This window comes from Esox lucius, chromosome 18 (genome assembly GCF_011004845.1).
Source record: "Esox lucius isolate fEsoLuc1 chromosome 18, fEsoLuc1.pri, whole genome shotgun sequence".
NCBI classification, from domain to species: Eukaryota; Metazoa; Chordata; class Actinopteri; order Esociformes; family Esocidae; genus Esox; species Esox lucius.
In genome coordinates this window covers 16,759,831-16,787,233 of record NC_047586.1, presented here as the reverse complement: position 1 = coordinate 16,787,233, position 27,403 = coordinate 16,759,831, and the positions used below count along the sequence as shown (strand labels likewise).

General features: G+C 44.0%; 1 protein-coding gene across 2 annotated transcripts; it reads left to right on the top strand.

Moving 5' to 3' along the window:
* Positions 1-93: 93 nt before the first annotated feature.
* On the top strand, positions 94-27,403 carry slc24a4b (solute carrier family 24 member 4b). Of its 2 annotated transcripts, XM_010882253.5 has the most exons (17): positions 94-1,240; positions 4,534-4,644; positions 13,130-13,206; positions 15,085-15,159; positions 18,917-19,001; positions 19,107-19,210; positions 19,481-19,555; positions 19,666-19,691; positions 20,013-20,066; positions 20,722-20,819; positions 23,430-23,599; positions 23,812-23,956; positions 24,398-24,564; positions 24,670-24,784; positions 24,976-25,088; positions 25,553-25,618; positions 26,134-27,403. In XM_010882253.5, the coding sequence occupies exons 1-17, from the start codon at positions 1,084-1,086 to the stop codon at positions 26,281-26,283; spliced, it is 1,788 nt and encodes a 595-aa protein (XP_010880555.1). In that variant the 5' UTR covers positions 94-1,083; the 3' UTR covers positions 26,284-27,403. The 2 variants fall into 2 exon arrangements, with proteins under 2 accessions (XP_010880555.1, XP_019912059.1); XM_020056500.3 differs by lacking the exon at positions 13,130-13,206 and having other exon boundaries at positions 1,129-1,240.

The window sequence follows — 27,403 nt, the reverse complement described above, 5'->3', positions numbered from 1 at the left end:
ATGGTCTCGCATCAAATTCCAGAATATCAAACTGGATATACTATTGGCTAGAGCCAGTCAGTCCGTTTTCAAATGGAAGATGCTTAAGAAAGATGCAGACCGATATTGCATTGGGTGTCTCGAATACTGCATCACAGCAGCGCTAGTCCGGCTTCCTCTTTTATAGGATGGGGTTTGCCTCGCTTTCTGGGTGATCATCAAAACCTATATTTGGCATCTGTGGCAATCTGCTGTTATTGTGGAGAAGGAAAATAATGTGTAGTTTAGAGTGTTCGGTCGATGCGCCGATGCCAGGATTTTCAAAGGGGTTCCGGTGGTTTTAGTTCAGTTGTAAACGAGTTCTGTACGATAAAATGATCTATTGCTACAAACTACCACGTGTCCGCGCATGACACCCTAGGAAAAGTTGCAGTTGGCGGAATGCAGCGAGGTGTTATATCATATGGACCAAAGACTATACAAGAAGACTGCACCTGGAGCTACAGAGTTGATTGTCTCATCCTCGCAACGCTTCTATTTTACTAGTAATTTTAGGGGAGGGGAAGGCATCCGACCCAGGTGACAATTGCCGTCGGAATGTAACAATTAGGCTGTAACCTTGAGTCGGTCGGATTGGTTAATTAATACGTGGAGGTTGTTCCGTAATCATAGCTTAAGTGAGTATTTTCATTAACGTTCAGTAGTCTAGAACGTTTTCAAATTGAATTTGAAGCCAACCTGGAATATAATGAGTATTAACTGGCATGTAATCATATTTGCTGACATATAGAGGGCAGAATCTGGGATTTACGACAGAAATACTGAATTGATTGGAAACCATCGGAATTGCCCGCCCTGTCATTGCCTGTTGTGCGCGGAATATGCACGCGCTGTTCCAGCAATCCAACAGCTGAACAGCATTGTCTCGGCGGCACATGCAAACTGTCCGCTCCACTACTTCCCATCTGAGCCCTGGTCTCTTGAAATGAGGACCGCGTCCCCGGTCTGTTCTGTGTGAAAAGCGCGAAAACTGGTATTTCCTTCGGTGTATCCGGTCCGCAGTGAGGCAAGGACGAAAAGTCGCCGTTTGGCCAAGCTGCAGCCATGGACCAGGACGGGAAAAGGAGGTTCTCAAAAAAGAGTATAATCTCAAAGATTTTCAAAGTTCGCAAGAGGAGAGAGATGCTTTTCGTGCAAGTGTGTTTTCTCTGCAGTGTCCTTCTCATGGCATGGAGCATGTCAACACTGCTTACAAAGACAGGTGAGTGTAAGCGGGGCAAACTGAGAAACGCTGGGCATAGAAGACGTGCAGAAGCTGAGAATTCTGCAGTGTAATCGTGCACCCTCTAAGCAGCTATACATTTAGTGTACAGTCTATTGAAATTTGCCTATAACCACTCATAAAAATACATTTTTAAGGACATGCGAGGAATTAGTTAGAAAGATTTATGGTGCGCTTTTCACAGCATTTCCAGAGATATTCCTTCATTGATCCGATGGCTAGATAAGATAGAACCACTGATAGGCCTATGGTACAGGATTATTCCTCTTAATTATTCACTGCAAAATGCGTAGCTATGCGATGGTTTATACCAGTGTCTATAGGTTTTATTGAGGGAAACTCTGCATTTAGTCTCAATGTCGACGCAGTGCCTGCAGCCTGTTCAGTGCCTGTTTCACTCGTCATTCTGACCGGTCCCTCTCATGACAACTCCGATGTAGACTACCTGTTAATTGTGACGATGCCTTATCGGTATCGTATTTTTCCTCGTGTTCCGGGTACGCTTCGTTCTGTCTGTATGCCGCAGTGTGCGCGTTGCCAACCACACGTTTCTAATTTGAGAAGCGCGCACAGTGGCCCAAACCCCTCGACAACCGTGGTGGCTACATTATCTCAGATGTCTCATGTAATCTAACAATGTTTTAGCGTAGGCTATTGTTCGAGATTATGTTTAAGCGTTGTCATCCTACGGCAAAAGAAGCCATTGCCTGGCGCGAGAACAACCAGCCTGGGTTATAGTCAGTAACTCAGTGTTTGAGAAAGGGAATGAGCGTATAGGCTTGTGGTAATGCTGGCATCATCACGTCTCGCCCGGGGCTTCACGCACCATTGCACACTGGATCACCTTAATCACTCTTCAGCATCATACTCTTTGGTTCCGCATGAGGTTGGACAGACACGATTAGTCAGTGGTCAAATAATATATACAAATTTTAGGACATAGCCTTTAACATGAAGGAGTGTGACACTGCCTAATACATTGTTCACAGGTTCTCGGTAGTGTACTGTGTGTAAACCTTATACCTGTCAGGGGTGTGTGCAGGCGTGTTCCAAAGCTCCACAACCAAAAGACACGTCATATAACCCCCATGTAACATGTCATAACACTAATTTCAGGGACAAGTGGTGTGAACATTTACATGCCTGCAGAAAAATATGCCCACTCATTAGTATGATTTAATCACAAGAAGCCTTGTAAATTAGCTTCAAGCACAACACTATTCATGACTGACAATTCCTGTTGATAACCACAGACCCTGTCTGTGTTCTGAGAAAAACAAATAGATTGTTTCATGACTGGGTCAAGCCATTAAATGAGCTTGGCGCTTTTAAAAGTGACATTCTGCAAGGGTCAATTACTGCAAAACACTTCAGTAATCACATGCTGACCATACACCTATGTGAGCCCTGTGTAGTGCCATGGCTTTATTTTTGTTTGTTTACGAAATATTCAGCCTTTAAAAAAAAAGTAGTTCATCTACTACAACTGGTTCTCGTTCTCGTAATGAGGCCACTGTGTGCCAACTGCGTTCGAACACCTGGGCCTACGTCATCAGAGTTTGCCGTCGTACGGCAGGAACAACAAAAGTCTTAGGCTTTAATCCTCCAATTTTGAAATGAATATGCACCTGACATTTGTGTTCAGAGGAAGTGTACCTACAGGATTTGCTGTCTGTGATTATCATGGGATGCCGGAGTGGAGGAGACCATTTGATTACTCCTCAGTGCTTTTACCCTGACCTTCGTCCCCTTCTGCCCAATAGTTGAAAATATTCCATCTGACGTCCATCTGCGTCCACTCACCCCTGAGCTCCCAAACCTAGAATAAATAGCCACATCGTGGCATGTTGACCTATGTCAACCCACATGTATATATTGGAGGTTTTATTAATTACATTAAAAACAACAAGAGGCTTAAAGGATTATCCTAGAATGATATCATACGGACCCGCTTGGCGTAAATCTCATAGGCGGGCTCTAAAATAGAAGCTTCATGGTCAGCATCTAATTAAGGTTGCATGACCTCTGCATTGTGATGTGATTATCTGTTTGAGAGGGTGTGGTGTGTTAACAGCCATTTTAAGGTTGGTGGTGGGGGGGGGTGCCATGTGAATGCCCACCGTAGTGTCCCAGTGTTGACCATCAAATCACCGGAGTTGTACCATGTGTTTGATCCCAGAGACCCACCTGGTGTCGACTGAATGGGGCCCAGATGGATGAGAAATTGAGGAATGAGCTGTGAATGGGTTATGTCTCTGTTCTGTCGAGAGGGTGAGAAACTGCCATTTCTCTCTATCCACCTTCTGATGGGAACAGGTGTACGTCTCTCTTGACATGGACAATACAGTACAGGGGGCCTTACTGCGGGTGGTTAGAGAGCTGGGGCCAGCTCTGGCTCTGGTAGGCATTTGTGCTGTAGAGAGTTTGGGAGGTGCGGGACATCTCAACACTGTCCAGTAGAATGAGGAGCCATGTTTGTGTGGGAGCTGCTTGTGGCACATGGTGGGATCAAAGATTGATGGGTGTCCCTGATTCAACTCCCCTTCCAGCTGATTGAGACAAATTGCAAGATCTCTTTGTGTCTCCATGCTTTTCTCCGGAGGCTTACAGTTGATCTCCTATAGGGTTTCAGACACCGTAAGGCATCCTAATTGTCTTACTTCAAAGAGTCTGGTTGTGCTGTTCTTGACTGTGACTTGACCAAAAATCTATATCCCAAGGCAAAGATCAGTCAGTCTGGACACTAACCCTTCTCTGTTGTTGGTCAAAATTAGTGAGCATATAATCTGTCATCCAACACTGAGCGTTTTCATGTCTGGGTTCTATTCTCATTAAAATCCAATTCAAAAGCCCCTGAGTAAAAATGACTGAATATAACCCACAAGTGTTGTTAGTTGGCTGGGTGGATGGGGGATTTGCATCCAGTAGTCAGGAATTAAACATTGCTCATTTTGAATTAATTCCCCTTGAACCCGTTTTAATATTAAAAACCTGAAAAGGGGAAATTAATTGTAATGAAATCTGCTTGATCCTGCATTGCAAATATTTAAGGTTGTTTATGGTAGAGTCTCCTTGCATGTCAATTGTTTTGATTGTTCCATCTTATTTATGAATGCATCAGTATTTTTAGCCCCTATTTCCTTTATACATTCGATAACTCGTGAATATCCCCATTCCCCTGATAACTGTTTCATTGTAACTCAGACTCTTATGTAACCTGTCTATGGCTTTGGATAAGCAACAATGTCTTTTTTTTTTTTTTTTTTTTTCAGGCCATGGAATTGTCTTAAAGGTTGGACACGAGAAGCATGAACACTGGGGAAGGAGGCTCATGGCACATGAACCTGACAATGAGACTGAGTCGAGGAACTGCACAGAGCCAGGTACACTCCAGTCGCCACAGAGACCTATCAGACACGGCCACAGTTTGCTCGTCATCAGTCGAATCCTGTATCATCGTCAGTAACTTGCAGCCTGTTTCATGTCTGCATCTACCACTATGTTTTACAGCGATCCAGCCAAAACCCCAAAGAGTAACAGATACGTGTTAAATCTCTGCACTATTCAATTTCACAGGTGTTCCAGGTTAAAGGTCAATCCAGGATTGCTTCTGGTCTGATGACCTGCAGTCTGTTGAGGCAGCTCCCTTTTGAATCCATTCCAATCAGTTGCTTTGCTATGCACATGCTGAAAGGCCTATTCTAAGGCCTGTTATTGATTATTTTAGAGTAATGTTGGTGCACTTATGGTTAGCAACACAGTCCTGTCTATGATTAGATGTTTTTTTTTTTTTTTTGTAGTATGCTGAACAAACTGCTGGTACTCCTGAAAGGCCATTCCCCATCTGGCTTGATATATCGTGATGAATGCTGGGCTGTCCATTAATTCTTTAAGGGTGCACAGGTAGCGACAGCTATACGTCATGTTAAATGGATTTAGTTTGTTAGAGTAGGCCAGAGCTTCGGTTCCACTGAATAATTTTTGTGACATTACGATGTCTAAATCTGTCACAGGGTTTTCCTGGGAAGCTGTCCCTTAAACACTTGGGTGACACTGGCGACAGACTCTTTAGAAGTTAATACTGCCTGCTGTTTATTGCTCCATTGTGACGTGTCTGGCCAAGTGGAGATTGAGCGTGCCTGCCTCAGAGAGCAAAAGAGAGGATGTTTCTTCAGTGTTAAGTGTGGGACTGTCTCCTTCAATCAAAGCCTTCATGGATAGAATTTAAGTTGCCACTTTGACAATAACATTTTCAACTATTAAAATGAACTAATATTTCCCAGTCTGTAATTTTAGCAGATCTTTCTTAAGTATATTGGATTTGGACATTTGAGCATTATCATTTATTTAAATGCCAGCTGGTCTTTTTGAGATAAGTGACAGTTGACACCCGATTTTGTGCTGGAAATCCTCCTTCTCTTTGTTTTGTACCTTTTCTTTCTTTGTTTTATACCCGGTAGACAATACGTCTTTAATCTAACATGGCTACCAACTGCTCATTTAAGAGTGTTTTTGTGTGTCTGAGTGGACCACCCAGCGCCAATGCCTCGGTCCGAGGCTACTGCTCTCCTTGGACCTTGGAACAGAATGGAAGGAGGGATTGATGGGGGTGATTATTATCCGAGCTTTTTGATGCAGAGGATGCAGTGCATCTAAAAGAGTCGGTAAATATACTAGTATATTGTAATGGGTGGGTTTAATGGGTAAATAGGTTACCTCCTGTCTGCTTTGGTCTACTCTCTCCTCCACATCTCCTTGCTCAATAGAAAATTAGATTTTCTGGCTTCACCGTAGGTCCTAATGTTCAGTAGGGCAATTTTACCTACAAATACTGAAGTTATTAAAGAATCAAAAAACATGCAAAAGTTTCACAAGATTACATGCTCTAAGTGCTTCAGTATTGTTTTAAAAACTCACTTTTTTATTATTTTATTTTTTTCTTCATGCATATTTGATTGTGTGTTTTGAGGATTCTTCCCCTTTGACTGTCCCAATTGTGCTTTGGGAACTGTAGTTCTGGTATAACCATTTTCTTGACGTAGTCCTGCCTATTACCAGGTGCTGGTAACAGCTTTTCAAATTGAACTAAGTTACAGGCGCGTAATTAAATGTGCTTCTTCAGAAATTAAAGTGTCGACAGGAAACCGCAGTGGTGTAGGGGGGAGAGTTAGTGTGAGGTTATTTCGTAGGAGTAATACATTGGCCATAATATGGTTATGGTATAAGAACTAATGCTGAAAAGCAACGTTCAACTGAACAATAAAGCAAAGGTTTTGTGGCTTGCATTTAATAATCCCTCAGCGGGTTTCTGATTACAGTGGCTTAAGATACCGGTGGATCACACTAACCTGCGGGAGGGGAACCAACGTTGGGGTTGGGCGGGTGGCGTTCCACGGGCGTCGTGGGGCGACACGAGAGTCGTGTCACGCCTCCCTCAGAGCTGATGTGCTGCTCTGTCTGAAGGCGTTTGTGTATGTATCCGTGAGTCTGTGAAGGAGTGGCGGCTGAAACGGTGTGTGGTGAATTAAGAGGCTGTAGCGTTGGGGTACTTGTCTGGATTGACGTGGCCTGCGAGTGCCCGGGCCAGGCTGGTGTAGAGCGCTAACGGGTGGTGACGAGGGACCTTGGACGGTGTATGCAGCCCGCGCTCCACCCTGCTTACCCACGCTCTCTGGCGAGTCACCAGAGTTGGGCAACTTTGGGCAAACACCAGAAGGAGGAGTTTGCTAAGGAATAACATAAGCAGACGCTCATGTTTGTCTGGAAAGCTATTTCAACGTGTTGGTTGGTAGCACGACCATGCACGGACCTTCTGTGAGGGGCATGTGCTAAGTCTGATGCGCGCCACCGAGGCGGATGGGCACATGTCATCTGGAAAGGGCACTAGATGGCAAGGGAGCACGTGCTCAGTGCAGGTTGGGCCTTACCTGTGCACGTGCCTGGTTGGTAGAACCAGAAGGGCTCTGGAATGCTTCTTTCCATTTGCTGATGCAAAGTGTTTTTAATGATGCACACCCTGAGGCAGTGGTCCCGAACCCCTGTTTCAACATGTGGGAACATGCCCCCCCACCCCCCCAATTGAAATCAACATGATCAATATCACACGCATACCTATTAATTACTACAGTAGGCCCGTTACTGTTTTGGAATTTGTCTGAAATAAAAATGAACTGGTTCTTGAAGTACTTGGGTGAATTTTGGTTGCCTACATATTGTTTTCCCAACCTTTGTGGTCTTTCAATTCAGGGGCTAAAGTTGCTGCTACTTGTCAGTGTCTGGGATAATAGAAAAGGTCCCTCTGACTGGGTTGAGAACATGCCTCCAATCCTTCTCTAAATCTAGCCTACTCAAAACAATGTATTTTTAAGTTCATAATATTGCCAAGGTGTTTAATATTTTCAACTGTAGTAACTCAGCCTTATTACTAATTTTCAGATGGCTTTGAGATGAATGATGGATTTCTTCACTTTGCATTGGTGTGGTGAAAAAAATGCTCTCCATTTAGAAATGTGTTATTAAAAAAAATAAGCAGCATGATCCCCCCCCTCTGATTCCTGCCCCCTGGTTCCCACTCTGGTGGTCTAACATGTTGGCATTGGACTCATGGATATTTATAACAGTCCCCTTGACAAGCCGTCCCCTTTGAGGTTTGACTCAACACTAGATTATTCATGTGTTTATGGCTTTTACCCCAATCAGGTGTTTGGAACAATTCAGCTGTGCATTAGGTGCTCCCCTAACTGCATGAATACACCACACCCGTAAGGTTCACAGTGTGTCTCTACAGTCAAATGTGTCTACTCTGTTGCATTGCCATGGCGTCATCGCTTTTCCCGGGCACTTGTTTTGCTCGTTGCCTCGTTGCACAGCTGAATTCATACGTTACGTTGCAGTGGCCCCTTTAGCTTACTGAACCAGCTTCTGGTCCAACAAGTCCGCTCCCCCTCCCTCCGCTTGAAACAGCCCCCTCTGCCACTTGCCCCTGTGATCGCTCGTGATGGGGAAGTATCCCAACAGCCCCCTGGGAGGTACGGTCGTCATTCACTGTGCGTGTTTTTACATAACCATGTGAAGTGTGTGCGCGTGCGTTCATGTGTGTGTGTTTGTATGGGGTTTACCTAGCCATGTGTTGGGGAAACGAGGGAAGGTTGGAACTTGAAGGGAAGGCACAGCTTGACTGGTACGTCAAATGCCACATGCCAACTGGCCGATTTGCACTGTTGGCTGGGCGCCATGGCAACGTATTCTGGAAGTCCGGCCCGAACATGTGACGTAGGCCCCCCCCGTTGACTACGTCATTTTCTCAGTGTGTGCGGGCTTCTGATACAGTGCGCGCGTCAACGCGAATTAGTCATTGGTTAGATGTAGTCAGACAATGAGTCATCGCGTCGTGATCGGTTACTTTTCACTGTTTGTATTGTCCGACTTGAATATAATATTTAGCTGTGTGTGTTTTATTTATTTTTACCCATCGTGCGGCGTGAGTGTCAAGTGTCATTTCTTGTCTTTCAGGGTGAGGGGTGTGTGTAGAAAAGGCTGGCAGGGTGATGAGAGTGCCGTATCTGTTTGACGTGGGTCTGGGACAGACAGCCGGACCCTGACACGGAGACTCCATTACATAAGGGCCTCTGCATACATCTGACTGTCAGATTAACAGATTACACTAATTGCATTAAATTGTGCCGCGTCGTTAGTGTGGTGTGTTTTTAATATGGCTGGTAAGTGAACAGATATTTGAAAGGCCCACCAGGTTAAAACAACTGCATTACTGTAATTGTTTCCAAATCTCCTGTGAAGTAGGTTGGTGAATGTGGACATGGTAGGTATTGCCTGAGACCGAGGGGTTCCAATGGTGCCTCGAAGGGGCTCCCGGGATCCGAAATGCATTTTTAATATTAAAAAATACATAAGAGAACGGGTTTAATATACCGGTGTATCTAAAAAAAAAAAATAATCCCCCATAATTAAAATCAAAGTGACACCTTCATAATTCAAGAGCTCCATAATTAGCAGATTGGAGCTCTTCTCAGGTCAACATTTCTGTATTATCTTTTTTATTCTAGTATTTTGAGATACTGGATTTTTGATTTCCTTGAGCTGTAAGCCAGAATCATCAAGACTGGAACAAAGAAGTCTTGAAATGTTTCACTTTGTGTGATGAATCTAGAATATATGAAGGTGTCACTTTCTGCTTTGAATTATGGGGAAAAAATGAAGATCACCCCGATATTCAAATTTTTGGAAGTGCACCTGTACCTGCGGGAGACAAAGATTAATCTGTCGTCCTTTCTTTTCTACCACAAGTTATGGACTGTTCCAATATTTACAAGCTTTACACTTGATGATATTCTGGGTGTTTTTCTGACTGACCTGCACAGTGCTCATTGTAATCACTTGTCACATACCGCTTGTATTTTTTTAGGGGATCCTCACCCATCTTCACCCATCCCTTATTGCACACGTGTTGGTATCATTTAAAAATAAGATTTGAGAGGACTGGCCAAATTCCTTTGTGTAGCCACTGGTTTACATGTTAGTAGTTTAGGTTTCAGTAAGTATAGTAAAACAACTGCGTGGGTGAGTATGGGGTGGGGTGGGGTGGGGGTGGTTGGGAGTCCTAATTACTTATCACAGGCCTAATTTCAAGACTGTTGTGTTGTACAGGATCTAACAGGCCAGGCCTGTAGATGAGTTTGATGTTCTGCCAGTAAAACAAGACTTGAGTGCAACTACAGGGCAGAGAGACCTGTTTGGCTTGTCTACATGTAAACTGTACTTCCTCTGTGTTTCTTTCAAAAAGAAAGTGGTAAAGACTGGAACATGGGATTCCCTAATGACCAAGTGGTTATGCTAGCACTGTGAGACTTGTTGTAAACCCACCAACACATCCTTTGCTTGGGTTCTGTTGACTTAGTGATTACGTGTGTGTGTGTGTGTGTGTGTGTGTGTGTGTTTTGCAATTTCTTGCATAAGCAGCCACCACTAGTCGGGTGTCCAATAGAGAATCCAGTGGTTTATTTATAGATGTGTAGCTTAGCCTCTGTAGATGACTGTTTTTTTTCTCTCTCTCTCTGCTATCCCTGTTAAAGAAATCCCAAATAAACAATCTAAGCAAACACAACAGAACAAGGTTATTCTGCTGCCATCCTTTTCATCGGCTCCTCTAAGCACAGGATGTTTCCACTTGGTATAAGAATGTATTTTGCTTGTTTATGCCACACTTTTTATTGCAGATGGATGCCAACTGATGTTGAGAGAAACTTGATCAAAACAGATTTTATTTTTGTAGTACTCTAGAACTTACTGATTGGCCATTTTAAGGGGTCATAATCAGGAAATAAACCTCCCTGCATTTATTTTACATATTAATTTGTATGCTAATTGGCCCTTCAAAGGGTCATACATTTATTTTTTTTGTCAGACAGCTTTGCTTCAGTGGGACAGTGCATTGTTTCGATGGTTGGAAGAAAAAGTAACGTGGACTAGGGTCACATGATAGTAGTTAACCATTGCATTTCAATAGGATTGTTTCTGTTTTAGTAGACCACTTTGTGATCGTCAAAACACAGATTCGTCTGCCAGCCGAAATGGATTCTTATTGCCTTAGTTGGACTTTGGACAAGTGCCCTGTACATACTCAATCTTACAGCTCAGGGGCAACATCAGAATCATGACTAAATAAAACACAGGCTTTTCTGAGAAACGCAACACACAGACTTTCTAAACATTTAAGGCCAAACTGTGTCATACGATGTCAGTACGATGTTTGTGTCAACTGCTTCATCAGTTTTACAAATCCAGTGTGTTCTGGGCCTAGTAGCCTGTATGTGTTTAAGTTGGATTATTTTGGTAGACATAATCAGACCAAACCCTCTTCAGCTGCTACCCAGAGACGTCTTATGAATGGCTGGGCGGTGAAAGCCTGTGTTCTGATGTTCAAAAAATTTCATTCTGATCCAATAAGAACATTAGGCTAAAGCTATTTTAAGGTTGACTCATTTTTGAAGCTGAATTAAAACATAGCCCACTCACAGAGCTATCCCATAAGGTTTCCACATAGACTCATTGTTTCATGGGCAAACTGCAATAAGGCTCAGAATGCAGCAATAGCTGCAGATATACCGTGGACTCTGATAATCGTCCTTCCGCCCACTGGTCAAATAGGCTGCCTTTTCCAACCTACACTGATGGAAAAACTCCCAAATAACAGTGGAGACATTTGGCTTGAAGCGAGCATACTGCCTAACACCTTGGTCCTTTTGAAGGGTGTTCATCTAGCTGGTCCGTATATGCAGGATGCTATTCTTAGGCCAGGTTCGGCTGCGTCATTTAATCAAGCAGCACGCTCCCTCCGAGCGTTTGCTTCTGCTCGTGCCAAGCGTTGCCCTGCCTGCTGTAGCGGTAACCCGGCAATCTCCCTGTTCCGTGTGGGGAAACAGCTGTTGGAGCATGTTCACGTCCCGACTGACCTCCGCGGGGAGGGACACCGGGCAAACCGCGTGCGCACGGTGTCTAGTCGGCCGTTTACGCCGCGGCGCGCTCTAGAGGGCGGCTGCTAACGGCCTCGCCCAAATGTGCCCTGGCTCCAGTGTCCGACCTCTAAATACCTTTGCCATCGAACCCGTTGACATCGTGTGCAGCCGGGGCTGATTGTGTCGTGGGCTCTGAGGGATTGGGCCGCTGACTACAGAGCGGGAGAACGATGTCGAGTAGAGCCCTTTAAATTATTGATTGATTCACAAAACTTCAGTGCTGGTAAGTCGTGTCAGACAAGGAGGGACAAAATGTGGCCTGTAGACTTCAGCGGGTTAAAGCACACTGCCAAGTTTGATCATGGAGGTTGATCGTGGGTTGTGTACTTGATTCCTTTAAGCTTTGTCTTCAATGCCAAATGTGTGGAGAATGATGGTCGATCTGTTTTTTTTTTTTTTGCGAAAAGAAAGCAGTTCCGTTATTGTTAAATGGTGTTCTAGTAGCCTGAACACGATTATACACAGCTGTCATTGTAATTGTCTGTCTGGGGTATTGAGCAGAGTAGAAAATGCTTTTTTCTCTGTGTGTGTGTGTGTGTGTGTGTGTGTGTGTGTGTGTGTGTGTGTGTGTGTGTGTGTGTGTGTGTGTGTGTTGGATGGTGGGGTCAATACATGTGCCAGTAGGGGTGAGGGGTCAGTAGGGCCAGGGGTCACTGTTTGTGGGGTCACTATTTGTGATAGAAAAAGCTGAGTGTCACTGTGGTCGAAGTCACTTCTGGTTTTACAGCTGTCATTGGCCAGATGTTGAAATACTGGTCGCATCGGACTGACAGAGGCAGGACAGATGGACTTGTGGATGTTATACAGGCCTGTCTTAAATGGTAGCAGGTTTTGACTGCCAGCTCTGCTTTCAAATAACCGTGATTGGTTGCCAAAATGGTCGTATCCATATCAGGCCCTGGTTAGTTCATTCAAAATAGGGTTTTACCAGGACTAGCCAGCGTGTGACCTGGATAGGTTTTAAAATGATGATGAATTGGTGCCATCTGTCACCTACATTCCTGACACTTTACGAGCCCTTAAGTAGAGATCACTGTGGAAAAAGTGGTTTGCAGCGGAACACAAGTTTATTGTATTGTACCCAAACCTTTCCTCACTACTTAAAAGTATTACCTCATTCTTTATTTTAGGGGAGGAAGATGATGGGTCCTCTGACACAGTGCAGATGGAATACAAATGAAGTCATGAGGTTTAAAAGTTTTAACAACCTTTTTGTCAGGCACGCTACGACACGGTACCTCAAGGTGAAATCATTCTGCGGGTGTTCACCAGGGCACCCTGGGAAAACGGTCACATGCCATGATGTGGTTCATTTTTATTTTTTTTCTGTTCTCAGCTATCAAGGAATTCCCTGAAGATGTTTTCACCAACGACGAGCGGCAGAGTGGGGCTGTCCTGCTGCACGTCGTGGCGGTGAGAGAGCTCTTTGATTGCTTCTGTCACCATTTATGAAGCTGTGGGTCAGTGTTTGTTGGAGTGGATGATTTGAGAGCTGAAACATCATTATATTTAAATATGTATTTCACACAAGATGTCATATCCCATGGGAGTACTTTAACAGACATGGTAGCCTAGTGGTTAGCACCTGACCAGTAACTGGAAGTTTGTAAAGCTACTGTAGGTGAAATCCCTAAGCCGGCAAGATGACAAGTCTGTACTGACCTTGAGCAAGGCAGTTAATCCTAATTTCTTCAATGTCGTTGCTGAAAATTAGAACTTTTCTGTCGTACCTGGCAAAATAAGGGTGAAAGATGTTTTGGCGTAGGGGCTATGGGTTGAATTAGGACTTTGATACCTCTGCCTCTTCAGCTTGATCAACAGTTTGACCCAAATCTGGGGCACATGTCCCTTCTTACATCCCCCACAAACAGCCACCCCGGCCTTCTGTGTTCAGTCCTGGTCTTTCCCTATGACTTTTTTAAATGATGTAATAGGTATGATGTTAGCGGGAGCTTTCATGATTCATTCTAATGTAATGCCTTAAAGGTTGAGCGGACGGTTTGAAAGGAGTGTTTTCATGAATCTTTTTGTGGAGACCGATCTGCCCCTAAGGCCAAACTTAATGTGATTGTTTGCCTCAATGTTGAGAGCGGAGCTTGCATTTTAAATAGGCTGGATGCTCTGACAGGACCTTTCCACGATGAGTGCTTGTCCCTACCTTAACCCCAACCCTTATGTAACCTTAACCCTAAACCTTGGCATTTTCAAAGTCAACTGCAGCTGAAGGACTTTGATGCAGGTCTGCCAACAAAACAATGAATCAATCAAATGTGTGTAATATATCTAATTTTTTTTTTTTTTTTTTTTTTTTACATCAGCAGTTGTCACAGAGTGCTTTTACAAAACACCCGGCCTGAAACCCCAAGGAGCAAACAACAAGTGTTGAAGCACAGTGGCTAGGAAAAACTCCCTAAAAGGGGCTGAATTTAGGATGAAACCTAGAGAGGAACCAGGCTCGGAGGGGTGACCAGTCCTCTAGAACACTATTCATGACATACCTGTGAGATAGACAGGGAATTGGAGCCAATTATAGAGCGGTCCTAAAGTGCCCCCTGTAGAAGGATGAGGGCACAGCACCCCCTGTGGAACATGTCAGTCCTGATCTATAATTTAAACATCTATCACGTCAGCTGTACAAAAATAGGATCATTTCATTCTCTCACACAAAGGGAAAGAACAATAGCTTGGTCCCAGATCTGTGTCTGCTGTCTTGCCAACTGCTGTGGTTTTTCGCCGTGACAATGATCATGGCAGTTGGCTATACAGCAGAAATGGGAACTGGCTGAGGGAATTATGCACTGCAGTGAATGTCTAAGCAATTAATAGCATTTTCAAAGTGACGGCAGCTGCCCTGGATCAACCCCTAGCTCCAAGCTAACTAATCAGCTTCAATTTCAGAGGATCACATGGGTGTTGGTCTATGTAAACCAGTGTTCGCTCTTTTCTTTAGATAAATTGGGTAAATTAGACCATATTTCTTGATGCATCTTAATTGTCTGATTATATGTTTAAAAAAAAATACAGGTTTGGGGTGGATCTGGGAGTGGTTGATAGTGCTGCCTTGCTTTATCATTCTCCTTTGTTACTGCTTTAGTGAAAATATTTGACATCTGCTGTGTTTCCTATAAATTCAGCTATTTTCTGACATTTCATCATTCTAACCCTAAATCTGATACAGCCTGTCTTCAAAGTGTGGACCAGCAAAGTGTCTTCACGTGACTGTCCTTGTTTTCCAAACAAAGTGCGGGTTAACAAGAAACGCTTCGAATTCTCTGTCCTTCCTCTCGACAGGCCCTCTATATGTTCCTGGCGCTGGCCATAATCTGTGATGACTACTTTGTGCCGTCCCTGGAGAAGATCTGTGAGGTGAGTGACCGTTGTAAGGACATTGGTGACAATTGTAAGTGCGATTGGAGTCTGTGTGTGGCATTACACTATGAGAATGAAATTGCATGACTCCGATGTGATCAGAGGGGTGAGACATGAGGACGGGGAGGGGGGGCGCCTATCACTTGTCCCCACAACTGCTGTATCTCTGATTTTGATGAAATCTTTGATTTCGATGAGAGAACTACAACAAACCAGATGTTAGTACATGTAGATTACGTTCTTGCCGCCAAATAAGAGGGATTGTGTATCGTAATATGTCATTCACAAAAAGGACTGAATAGTATTATCCCATTGATCAGAAATTGAATTCAGCAGCCAGCGTTATCTACAGTGGGGAGAACAAGTATTTGTATTTTGCAGGTTTTCCTACTTACAAAGCATGTAGAGGTCTGTCATTTTTATCATAGGTACACTTCAACTGTGAGAGACTGAATCTAAAATGACAAAAAAAATAAAAAAAAATAATTAATTTGCATTTTATTGCATGACACAAGTATTTGATCATCTACCAACCAGTAAGAATTCCGGCTCTCACAGACCTGTTAGTTTTTCTTTAAGAAGCCCTCCTGTTCTCCACTCATTACCTGTATTACCTGCACCTGTTTGAACTTGTTACCTGTATAAAAGACACCTGTCCACACACTCAATCAAACAGACTCCAACCTCTCCACAATGGCTAAGACCAGAGAGCTGTGTAAGGATATCAGGGATAAAATTGTAGACCTGCACAAGGCTGGGATGGGCTACAGGACAATAGGCAATCAGCTTGGTGAGAAGGCAACAACTGTTGGCGCAATTATTAGAAAATGGAAGAAGTTCAACATGACGGTCAGTCTCCCTCAATCTGGGGCTCCATGCAAGATCTCACCTCGTGGGCCATCAATGATCATGAAGAAGGTGAAGGATCAGCCCAGAACTACATGGCAGGACCTGGTCAATGACCTGAAGAGAGCTGGGACCACAGTCTCAAAGAAAACCATTAGTAACACACTACGCCGTCATGGATTAAAATCCTGTAGCGCACCCAAATTCCCCCTGCTCAAGCCAGCGCATGTCCAGGCCTGTCTGAAGTTTGCCAATGACCATCTGGATGATCCAGAGGAGGAATGGGAGAAGGTCATGTGGTCTGATGAGACAAAAATAGAGCTTTTTGGTCTAAACTCCACTCGCCGTGTTTGGAGGTAGAAGAAGGACGAGTACAACCCCAAGAACACCATCTTTGGGGATGCTTTTCTGCAAAGGGGACAGGACGACTGCACCGTATTGAGGGGAGGATGGATGGGGCCATGTATCGTGAGATCTTGGCCAACAACCTCCTCTCAGTAAGAGCATTGAAGATGGGTCGTGGCTGGGTCTTCCAGCATGACAATGACCCAAAACACACAGCCAGCAACTGAGTGGCTCCGTAAGAAGCATCTCAAGGTCCTGGAGTGGCCTAGCCAGTCTCCAGACCTGAACCCAATAGAAAATCTTTGGAGGGAGCTGATATTCTGTATTGCCCAGCGACAGCCCTGAAAGCTGAAGGATCTGGAGAAGGTCTGTATGGAGGAGTGGGCCAAAATTCCTGCTGCAGTGTGTGCAAACCTGGTCAAGAACTACAGGAAACGTATGATCTCTGTAATTGCAAACAAAGGTTTCTATACCAAATATTAAGTTCTGCTTTTCTGATGTATCAAATACTTATGTCATGCAATAAAATGCAAATTCATTACTTAAAAATCATACAATGTGATTTTCTGGATTTTAGATTCTGTCACTCACAGTTGAAGTGTACCAATGATAAAAATGACAGACTTCTACATGCTTTTGTAAGTGGGAAACACTGCCGATTTGGCAGGTTATCAAATACTTACGTTCTCCCCACTGTATATATCAGTGTTGAACTGTCTGAAACGAATGTCTTGTGTTCAGTCTGCATGTACAGGTGCTGGTCATAAAATTAGAATATCATCAAAAAGTTGATTTATCAGTAATTCCATTCAAAAAGTGAAACTTGTATATTATATTCATTCATTGCACACAGACTGATGCATTTCAAATGTTTATTTCTTTTAATTGTGATGATTATAACTGACAACTAATGAAAATCCCAAATTCAGTATCTCAGAAAATTTGAATATTACTTAAGACCAATACAAAGGATTTTTTGAAATGTTGGCCAACTGAAAAGTATGAGCATGTACAGCACTCAACACTTAGTTGGGGCTGCTTTTGCCTGAATTACTGCAGCAATGCGGCGTGGCATGAAGTCGATCAGTCTGTGGCACTGCTCTGGTGTTATGAGAGCCCAGGTTGGTCTGATAGTGGCCTTCAGCTCTTCTGCATTGTTGGGTCTGGCGTATCGCATCTTCCTCTTCACAATACCCCATAGATTTTCTATAGGGTTAAGGTCAGGCGAGTTTGCTGGCCAATTAAGAACAGGGATACCATGGTCCTTAAACCAGGTACTGGTAGCTTTGGCACTGTGTGTATGTGCCAAGTCCTGTTGGAAAATGAAATCTGCATCTCCATAAAGTTGGTCAGCAGCATGAAGTGCTCTGAAACTTCCTGGTAGACGGCTGTGTTGACCTTGGACCTCAGAAAACACAGTGGACCAACACCAGCAGATGACATGGCACCCCAAACCATCACTGACTGTGGAAACTTTACACTGGACTTCAAGCAACGTGGATTCTGTGCCTCTCCTCCCTTCCTCCAGACTCTGTGACCTTGATTTCCAAAGGAAATGCAACATTTACTTTCATCAGAACATAACTTTGGACCACTCGGCAGCAGTACAGTCCTTTTTGTCTTTAGCCCAGGCGAGACGCTTCTGACGCTGTGTCTTGTTCAAGAGTGGCTTGACACAAGGAATGCGACAGCTGAAAACCATGTCTTGCATATGGCTGTGCGTGGTGGTTCTTGAAGCACTGACTCCAGCTACTGTCCACTCTTTGTGAATCTCCCCCACATTTATTAATCGGTTTTGTTTCACAATCCTCTCCAGGGTGCGGTTATCCCTATTGCTTGTACACTTTTTCTACCACATCTTTTCCTTCCCTTCGCCTCTCTATTAATGTGCTTGGACACAGAGCTCTGTGAACAGCCAGCCTCTTTAGCAATTACCTTTTGCGTCTTGCTCTCCTTGTGCAATGTGTCAATGGTCGTCTTTTGGACAGCTGTCAAGTCAGCAGTCTTCCCCATGATTGTGTAGCCTACAAAAATAGACTGAGAGACCATTTTAAAGGCCTTTGCAGGTGTTTTGAGTTAATTAGCTGATTAGTGTGGCACCAGGTGTCTTCAATATTAAACATTTTCAGTTGTCAGTTATAATCATCAAAATAAATAAACACTTGAAATATATCAGTCTGTGTGGAATGAATGTCAATCAACTTTTTGATGATATTCTAATTTTATGACCAGCACCTGTACTTATGCTATATAGTTCTTCAGAAACTGTTTTGCTTATCTACAAATGTCTTCTAATGCAAACTATGCTAAAATAAATAACCCCCTTTTTACTGTTTCAAAAGTGATCCATGCAAACAGATGGGTGCTTGAAGTTAGAACTAACAAATTCAGACATGAAACAAATTTGACAGTATAAATAGAGTAAATGCACAGTCAAAGTTACACATCTTGAACTGATTTATGATCTCGGTCAAAATTAGTGTGTATTTGTGTAACAACCAAATGAACTAAATGGTCCCAAGTATTAATAGGCAAAGTATGCTCTCCCTTCTCTGTCTGTCAGAAACTAGACCTGAGTGAGGATGTTGCTGGAGCCACCTTCATGGCAGCTGGGAGTTCTGCTCCAGAGCTTTTTGCCTCCATCATTGGTAAGACTTGGCACCCCCACCCAGTACTGAAACACTTCTAGCACGCTACACCCCCCCCAGATGGTGGTTGTCGCGGCTGACTGTGGTTGACTGCTCCCTCTGCAGGTGTCTTCATCACTCATGGTGACGTGGGGGTGGGGACAATTGTTGGCTCGGCGGTCTTCAATATCCTGTGCATCATCGGCGTGTGCGGAATATTCGCCGGACAGGTGCATTATGGGTGTGCCCTGAGAGGACATGCCCGAGGGTTTTTTCTGTAGGCGCATGTTAACCTTGTTAAGTGCAGCTGGATCAGTTGTGATCTGAGAAGTGTCCCACTGGGAACCATTTCCAGATGGTAGCTAAGAACTGACCACGGAAGTCTCTGGAAAGGATATTTCTGGGCCCATGTTCAGATATGTTCCAGGATTGTCAGTTTGGCCTGTTCGATGGTAGTGAATTTCATTTCAGGTTTCTCACTCTCTTGCCTGTCTCTATAGGTTGTGATGTTGGGTTGGTGGTCTGTGTTCCGGGATTCATTTTACTATGTCTTGTCGATCCTCGCTCTTATTGCGGTAAGTTGGGTGTAAAATGTATTGTATGTTTACTATAGTATGTGACTGTAAACGATTAGTTGATTGAGTACTACCTAAAAAAAAAAAGCCTTTTTTTCTCTTTTCTCCAGTTCATCTTTGATGGGAAGGTAGTGTGGTAAGTGAACCTGGCCGCTTGGTTCTTAATAAATGACTTGCCTATTTTTATTTAGGTTATTTAGGAAGTGAATGGTGGAGGAAAAGAATCCTTTAAGAGCATCAGGCCACTAACCGGAAAATCTTGTGTAGTTCAAATCTGAGCACTGGCCAGGTAGAAAATTCATTATTCTACTTTTGAACAAGGACCTTAAATGTGATTACTGCAGGATCTTTGTTAATAATCTCTCATCCCTGACTCCCTGGAAAAGGGATTGGCAAATAAACGCCTACTTGACCTCTGATGTGATTTTGATGGGTGTCTCCCCTGTGTCTGCCTCAGGTGGGAGAGTCTGATTTTGGTGGTCATGTACTGTGGATACATCATCATCATGAAGTAAGTACTAAGTCCATCTGGTGTCATACCAAGGAAAGTAAAGGGGTTTACATTTAATGTTAGCTTATATACAGTACTTATTTGAGTTCTGCCCGATTCTCCGCATCACCCTGTCTCTCTCTCTGGCTGTGCGTCCAAATCACTAGTTATAATAATCTCTCGAGCCCCTAGCTGCTCACTTCTACTCTTAGTTCTCCCCTTTTCCAGTGGCTGACCGAATATCACTTGTCTCCTGTCTCTTTTGGAGGAAACTCTGGCTCAGACTGCCCTTCTCTGGTTCATTATGACATCACTCGGAATTGCAGACTCACTGACCATTTCAGATACCATTAACGCCTCCCCATAGGCTGCGTTCTGTAACCTAATGGGTGTGCGTTCACAGGATGCAAAATCCAATGACTTTCGCGTTCCCCGGACGTTGCAGGACTGATTGCCATGATTATTCTACCCATGAACGGTTTCCAGAATGTTTGCTGTATTCCGGGCCAATTTCCTAAATCCGGTGTTTGAATAAAAAAGCTATTTCAATAAAGGTGACGCGTGCTTATTAATTAGTGGCCAGGAAACACTTCCCTGGAATTCAGACCACTGAAAACCGTTCCACTTTTAACTGTTCATGAATGGGCCTTTGATCTGTTTTTACCTTTCCACACAGGTTTAACCAGAGTCTGCAGAAGTTATTCACGAGGAAAGGGTGCAAGGACAAGAACCAGGCCAATGGAAACGCGGCAGCCAGCAGCGAGATGGAGGATGGTAATGCTTATGATGGCAGTGTTTGAGATGGACCCCCCCCCCCCCCCCCCCCCCATTGGCTTTACTCAACACGGCAGCAGGTGGGGCTAATCAGACAGGCTGCGCACCCTTCTCTGATGGCTTTTAGCTCTGCCGCATCCTCGTCCGTTCTTCTCTAACCCCAGCATTGACTAAGACAAAGGTGAACCATCGGGCGTCTCTTTTTCCCCGACAGGGTTAGGGAAATTGGGTCCGTTTTGGTTCAAACGCCGGAGAATAAGTCCTCATTGTGTAATTAATGAGGCTGTGAGGCCACAGGCGGCATCATTAGTTCTCATCAGGCTTATTAAGTGGAGTCCAGAAGTCTGAAATTAGGAATGAGGTTGAACGCAGAAAACCATGTGTGCTGGAAATATTTACATTTGCTGTGTTGTTGACGACAGCTCTGAAGATGGAGCAGGGAGGAGAAAGGTGGGGGGGGGGGGGGGGGTGGGGGGCGGAGAAGAAGTGAGGGGAAAACCCAACTTGAATAATATCATCAACTTGGAGTCTGGGTTTATCCATACATTTTCATAAATTACATGCTGCTTCCGTTGCTTGTTTTTAAGGTCCAACTTCCTCACTCTGCCGCAACATGCAGTGCCTAATGTCGATGGAAGCAATTTCGCTTCACTGTTTTTAGACTACTTTTTAAGATTGAAATTTATTCAGTGTTCTTTCGGCTGTTCTAATTCCAAAAAATGTAATGGGCTAATTAGGCCTACCTTTACACACAAGTCACGTAGTCCTTGCTCTTCTCCTTGATCTGGTGCTTTTCTTTCATCATTTTAATATATATTTTTTATGTTAATAAGTGGGCCGGCATGTTTGCAAATAAATAGTGGGAGAATGCTTCTAATAGATGTCTCCTGTCATCAAATTGTGGTTGCACAGTGCAGTGTTGGGATGAAGCAATTTTGTGAGTGGACAAAACGCACCTGGTTAGCAAACAGGGTAGCTTTGAAGTAATTGTTTTATAAATAAATCAATACGGGACATGGCTTAACTTAAATGCCTGACTGTAATTAATGACCAATCAGTTTTAATGTGTTTTAATTTTTAATTGATCTCCAAATGAAACCACTCCTCCTGGCTAATGAATTACAAATGATGCCATGATGTGCTGTGTCTTGGCTCTAAGGCAATTCTGCAATAAAATGTTTTTGTTGAGGTTAGCGTTATGGGTTTAAACATTTTGATGGTTAAGGTCAGGCATTGATTCTAAATGGTTAAGGTTTTGAAGGATTAAAACAACCAACCCCTCCCCACACAGGCTTTAAATATGCAATTCTTGGAGTTGAAGTTGACCGCTAAATTGCTATTCACCAATCACTATCCACACCACCTTAGCAAGCCACAAGCCCACTAGAATGTTCAAGGCACTCGCTTTGATACTAGTGGTTGAGTTTATCCTTTTTCAGAGATTCAAACACTGTCTTTAGGAATTCTGTTGGATTATGGGCTGTTTTAGTGGCATATCATTTACTGCATCATACCATTTTATGTTGTGTGGTGGCATACCTGTAAACCATTTTTATTGATTGCTTTCAGCAAAGTGTTGAAATGCCTAAGGCTAACAAATTCACTGTAAGTAATTTCACTTCAGGCTGGGTATGGAAAATACATTGGTGCACATTTAGTGGCAGATTTGCCTCCTACTGATGTCTTGTATGAAAATGCAATTCTGCGCATACTTTCCTAGAGAATATCTAGAACTCAATGTTTTCATCAATTGAAATATCAGTTATCACTTCAGTAAAACATTCTTGAGATATGATGGGTCAAATACTGATTAGGAATTTCTATTTAATTGACTAACTAGATTAATGTAGTATTTGGATGTTGGGCGAAAAAATGACCATACTGACAACAAAAGGGAATTATAAATCAAATAATTGGATGTTGAAGCCTTGAATGTTTGAGGATGCTTGAAAGTGATCAGATTTATGGATTATGTTTACAATAATTTACACTACGGATGTTAAATGGTCTTCCCAAGTCACCAGCTTATCAAGGCTTTAGAATATTCAACCAAAACTCCACATTGTATTGGACCTTTAAGGTTTCTAAAGTTATCATGGGCACTACTATACCGACTCATTTTAAGTCTTGACCACCTAATTGTCCAAATTTAATTTACTACTTTTCAAATCACACCTGAGCGCCAACATACAGTATCATTAGTCATGTGGTTTCAGTTGGATATGTGCACGCGAAGGTTGGCATGCACTGAATGGTCCCGGTTTACTTCCGCGGGTTGGGTTGGAGGATGTCCTTTCAGTGTGGGGAAGGTTACAGTCCCACAATCTGCATTCTACTTTGCTGACTAACGCCAGATTAAAGGTAACCTATCCAACCTCTGTACTCTCCATCAGCAACTCCTCCTATTCTAAGTGGTTTTTAACGGCAACACGTCTTCCCATAATTTCTACTAATGTCAGAGTGCCTGTCTGTTTAGCCTCACAAAGTGTGTGTGGGTTTGTGTGCGCGTGTGCGCATAATACATTGCAGTGTGTTTGCTTGTCTACAGTCTTATTTCCCTGCTTATTGTGAGGCCCGGTGTGACGGCCTTGCGTGTCTACCCGTCTCCAGTTAAACCCAGTAAGGCGTTCAGTCGTGGATCTGTGGTCATGGTCGATGAGATGATCCACGCCAGTCCTCCCAAGCTGCGCTTCCCCGACGCCGGCCTCCGCATCATGATCACCAGCCATTTTGGACCCAAGACGCGTCTGCGCATGGCCAGTCGAGTCATCATCACTGAGGTACGGGGGGGGGGGGGGCGGTTGGGTGGTGGCTGGAGGAAAGGGTTGGGTGGTGGATCGTTTCCTTGTTAAGCTGCAGCAGTCAATAGTATAGATTTAATACGGTTGCTGTGCTGCCTACCTGAGACGTGTTCATTAGCAACCGAAAGGGGGGGAGAAAACACGGTCCACTGCCAAACGCTCATTCTGATTTTCTGTGGGCCTTAATGTAGCGTCAGAAGCTGGTCCAAGGGACCAATGGGGTGGAGACCCAGGTGCTGGAGGGCAAGTTGGACATTGAAAATGGCAATGTGCCCGAGGACAAGCCTGCGGAAGAGGAAGCCGAGAACGAGACCATCTCCCCCTTTCACCTCCCAGGTGTTTGTTCTGTGTGTTTGTGTTGTTCATCCAGAACGAACCTTGACATCGCTTTGGGTGGTTCCTGTTTTTATATTTTAATGACAAGTTTTGGTCTGTCAGCTTCAAACTCATGCTCTTACCTGAATGATCCAATGAATCTTAAAGATCTGACAGACTATGTGCACTGATGTGTTCAGAAAGCATACTGTACTGCTGGTGCTTGACGATTGAAATAGTTGAGTTAATTGGCCCGTGTTTGTACTGAGCTAGAAGAAGTCAAGCACTAACAGTTCACCTAGTTTTCCAGGACCAGAATACTGATAGAATGTTTGTTCGTCTGAGGAGATTTTCTTCAGGACTGTGGAGCTAGCTTACTGTAAATCCCCTTAAGTCAATATAAAAAGGGCTTCAAATATACCTGGTAATACCTTTTTCTTTGGCGGCCCTTCTGTCCTGCAGCTGGCTTTGGCAGCCGGTCCAAGTGGCTGATCTCCTGGCCCCTTCTGCTGCTCCTGTTTTTCACCATCCCCAACTGTGCCAAGCCTCGCTGGGAGAAGTTCTTCATGCTGTCCTTCATCCTCTCCACCGTCTGGATAGCCGTCTTCTCCTACTTCATGGTCTGGATGGTGAGTCTCTGGGTTGTGTGGCGCTGGCAGCGTAAGCGGCGGTTCGGGCGGTGTGGGGGTCCGTCCTGTTCACTCTCTTTAGACGTGGTGTCCGTGTGGCTGCAGGTCACCGTCATCGGTTATACCCTCGGCATCCCGGACGTCATTATGGGGATCACCTTCCTGGCTGCGGGCACCAGTGTACCCGACTGCATCGCCAGTCTCATCGTTGCCAGACAAGGTATGACTACCACCTATCGTTTCCCTGTCGCTCATTTGTTAGGATGGACATCGAGGGGCGTTGCACGCATGCTTTTTGTCCATCAGGTGGTGGATTGGGGTTTGTCTGTATTTGGCAACAGTCGTAATGCTTTTCCAAGTGAGTTCCATATGTTTATATTGTGGACTTCTACATCAGTGGTTTGTGTTTAGGATTGGGCGACATGGCAGTGTCCAACACCATCGGCAGTAATGTGTTTGATATCCTGGTCGGGCTGGGGATTCCCTGGGCCATACAGACCATGGCGGTGAACTACGGCTCTGAGGTAAGATCAACTTCCCGGAAAACGGGCGCCTTTTATCCTAGAACATAAGGCGCCGTTATCCTAGTAGAGGGGCCTTGAGATCTCTGCTTTACCCAATTTGTTTTTGTAACTCAATATCCACGGTAAGTACCTGTGGTTTAGTCATCTGTCAGGAAGTATATGTGCTGTAATGATATTGACTGTGAGTGCTTGACAAGCAAGTGTTAATCACTTGTGTTTTGGAGAGGGAATTACACATTTGGGTGGGGTTAAATGTATGATTGACTCCTTGACCAATCTGGACTATAAATCTAGCTCTGTCCTCTTGCTCCACACTTCTAGAGTGTTGTTCTGCCGGCTAGATTGGCCGACACTTGAGACTATATTGCGACCTGTTAACTTCCCCAGAGTTGTGGTTGCCATTTTCCAACTACATACAGTAATGTTATTGCAATCATCTTCGTGACGTTACCTATCTTCTCTAGGTCATGATCAACAGCCGAGGACTGGTCTACTCTGTGGTGCTGTTGCTGGGCTCTGTGGGTCTAACGGTAAGCGTAACATGTGTGGCGTTGGCTGTACGGAAACCATGCCACTGACCGTCAATACATGAAGCTACGGCCAGGCAGATTTAATCTTACTTGAATTTATGATATAGCCAGTGTTGTTTATTTTCATGCGAGTTATTCATTGACAGGAGACTGGGTTAGAATAACATGCAGCTTTTACTGTACTTTAATCCGAAAGTGGTTTATGCGGACATTTGGAGTTTCTGATAATGGTGATGTTCTGTGTTAGTCTGCTGTGTGTGAAAGTTATTAGTTGTCTTTGGAAAAAAGTGCAATAAACTGTCATCCATTGGCCTCCATCTCCCAGATTTTGTACAGAGACCAGGGTGGAGAGTTGTTTCTTCTGCTGATTGTTTTGCTGTAGTTATACAAAAAAATCAAGAACAATGTTAGATTGGTTTTCTTTTTGTTGAGCTGTGTGAGCCTGAGGTACAAAAGTTGTCAGCTTCTTGCTCAACCATCAGCTTTTAGTCGTGTGTTTGTGTGTTCCCCTGCAGGTGGGTGGGATCCACATCAACCACTGGAAGCTGGACAGGAAGCTGGGTATCTACACTCTGGTCCTCTACGCTGTCTTCCTGTGTTTCTCCATCATGATTGAGTACAATGTGTTCACCTTTGTCAACCTGCCAATGTGCATGGATGACTAACTAAACCATGCCCATCCATGCTAACCTCTGACCCAGGAAGCACCGCCCCCTGTAGCCCAAGATGGCAAATCACCACCAACCTTCACTGTCATCAACCAAGTTACGGCACTTTGTTACTGTCTGTTGTCATAACAGACCTGTTGACATCATGACCTGCTCTCAGTCTTTACAACTTTCTTCCATTGTGCTTGGTCACACCTTCAAGCTTGTTCTTCATGCAATGTCCTCCCCTCTCACATGCAAAAAAACTGCATCCATTTTCAGGCTGGTCCTTTTATTTGCCACATTCTGTATTTTTTGTTTGCTGAGCTTTTTTGAGGCGTCCCTAACAGGCTTTAGAATCAAGGGGAGTAACAAGTCTCCCTATGTGAGAAAAAAGCACACACGCCTCTGTCCAGATTAGGATTTGTCCGTCACACCTGCCAATCAAACATCTCATTCTTATTCCCATATGAACATCCTGTGAAGACAACCCCCACCCCTCAACCTGAATCTCTACCTCTCCCCCAAATCCCGCTTGTGACCCCGAACCCTTTTCAGGAGGAACTCGTTTTTGGCAGCTCTCCTCTTTTTTGACCTGGACCCCCCCCTAACGTGGTCCGAACTGTTTCCATAATCACTATGCCCCACCTCCTGCACTAGACACTTTTTTTAATTTATTTTTTATTACATTTTTTTTACCATCTTTTCCTGTCTTGGTCACCTTTCCCAGAGGAGCGTTGGAAGTTAAGTCTGAGGTCTCAGCACTGAGACTACAGGGAGAATGTGTATGGTGTCCATTTACAGCACTGCACAATGTAAAACTTGTAAATGTATATTTTCTTTTGTGTGCATCCACTTTTTTTGATCCTTTTTTCCATTTAAGAAAAGACTAGTGTGTATATTGCATTTGAGAGCTTGTTTCAATCATGAAGGACATTTGCGGTTTCACAGCAAGGATTTGCAATGCTCTTCCTGCGTTTCCCCATAGGGAGACATGGACTGATTGATGGCGACATCTCCGTATGCCTATGTGTTGAAAGTGCAGCTTCTTTTTTTTTTTTTTTTTTTTTGTGGTTTTGTCAGAGCCTGTCACTGACCCTCTGCTCAACACGAGAGTTAACAGTTGCTTGGAGATGAC

Coding starts and splice junctions, on each gene's coding strand:
- slc24a4b (XM_010882253.5), top strand. CDS start 1,084: ATGGACCAGGACGGGAAAAGGAGGTTCTCAAAAAAGAGTATAATCTCA. Junction 19,692..20,012: donor TTTGATGGGAAGGTAGTGTG/GTAAGTGAACCT, acceptor TGTCTGCCTCAG/GTGGGAGAGTCTGATTTTGG. Junction 24,565..24,669: donor CCTACTTCATGGTCTGGATG/GTGAGTCTCTGG, acceptor GTGTGGCTGCAG/GTCACCGTCATCGGTTATAC.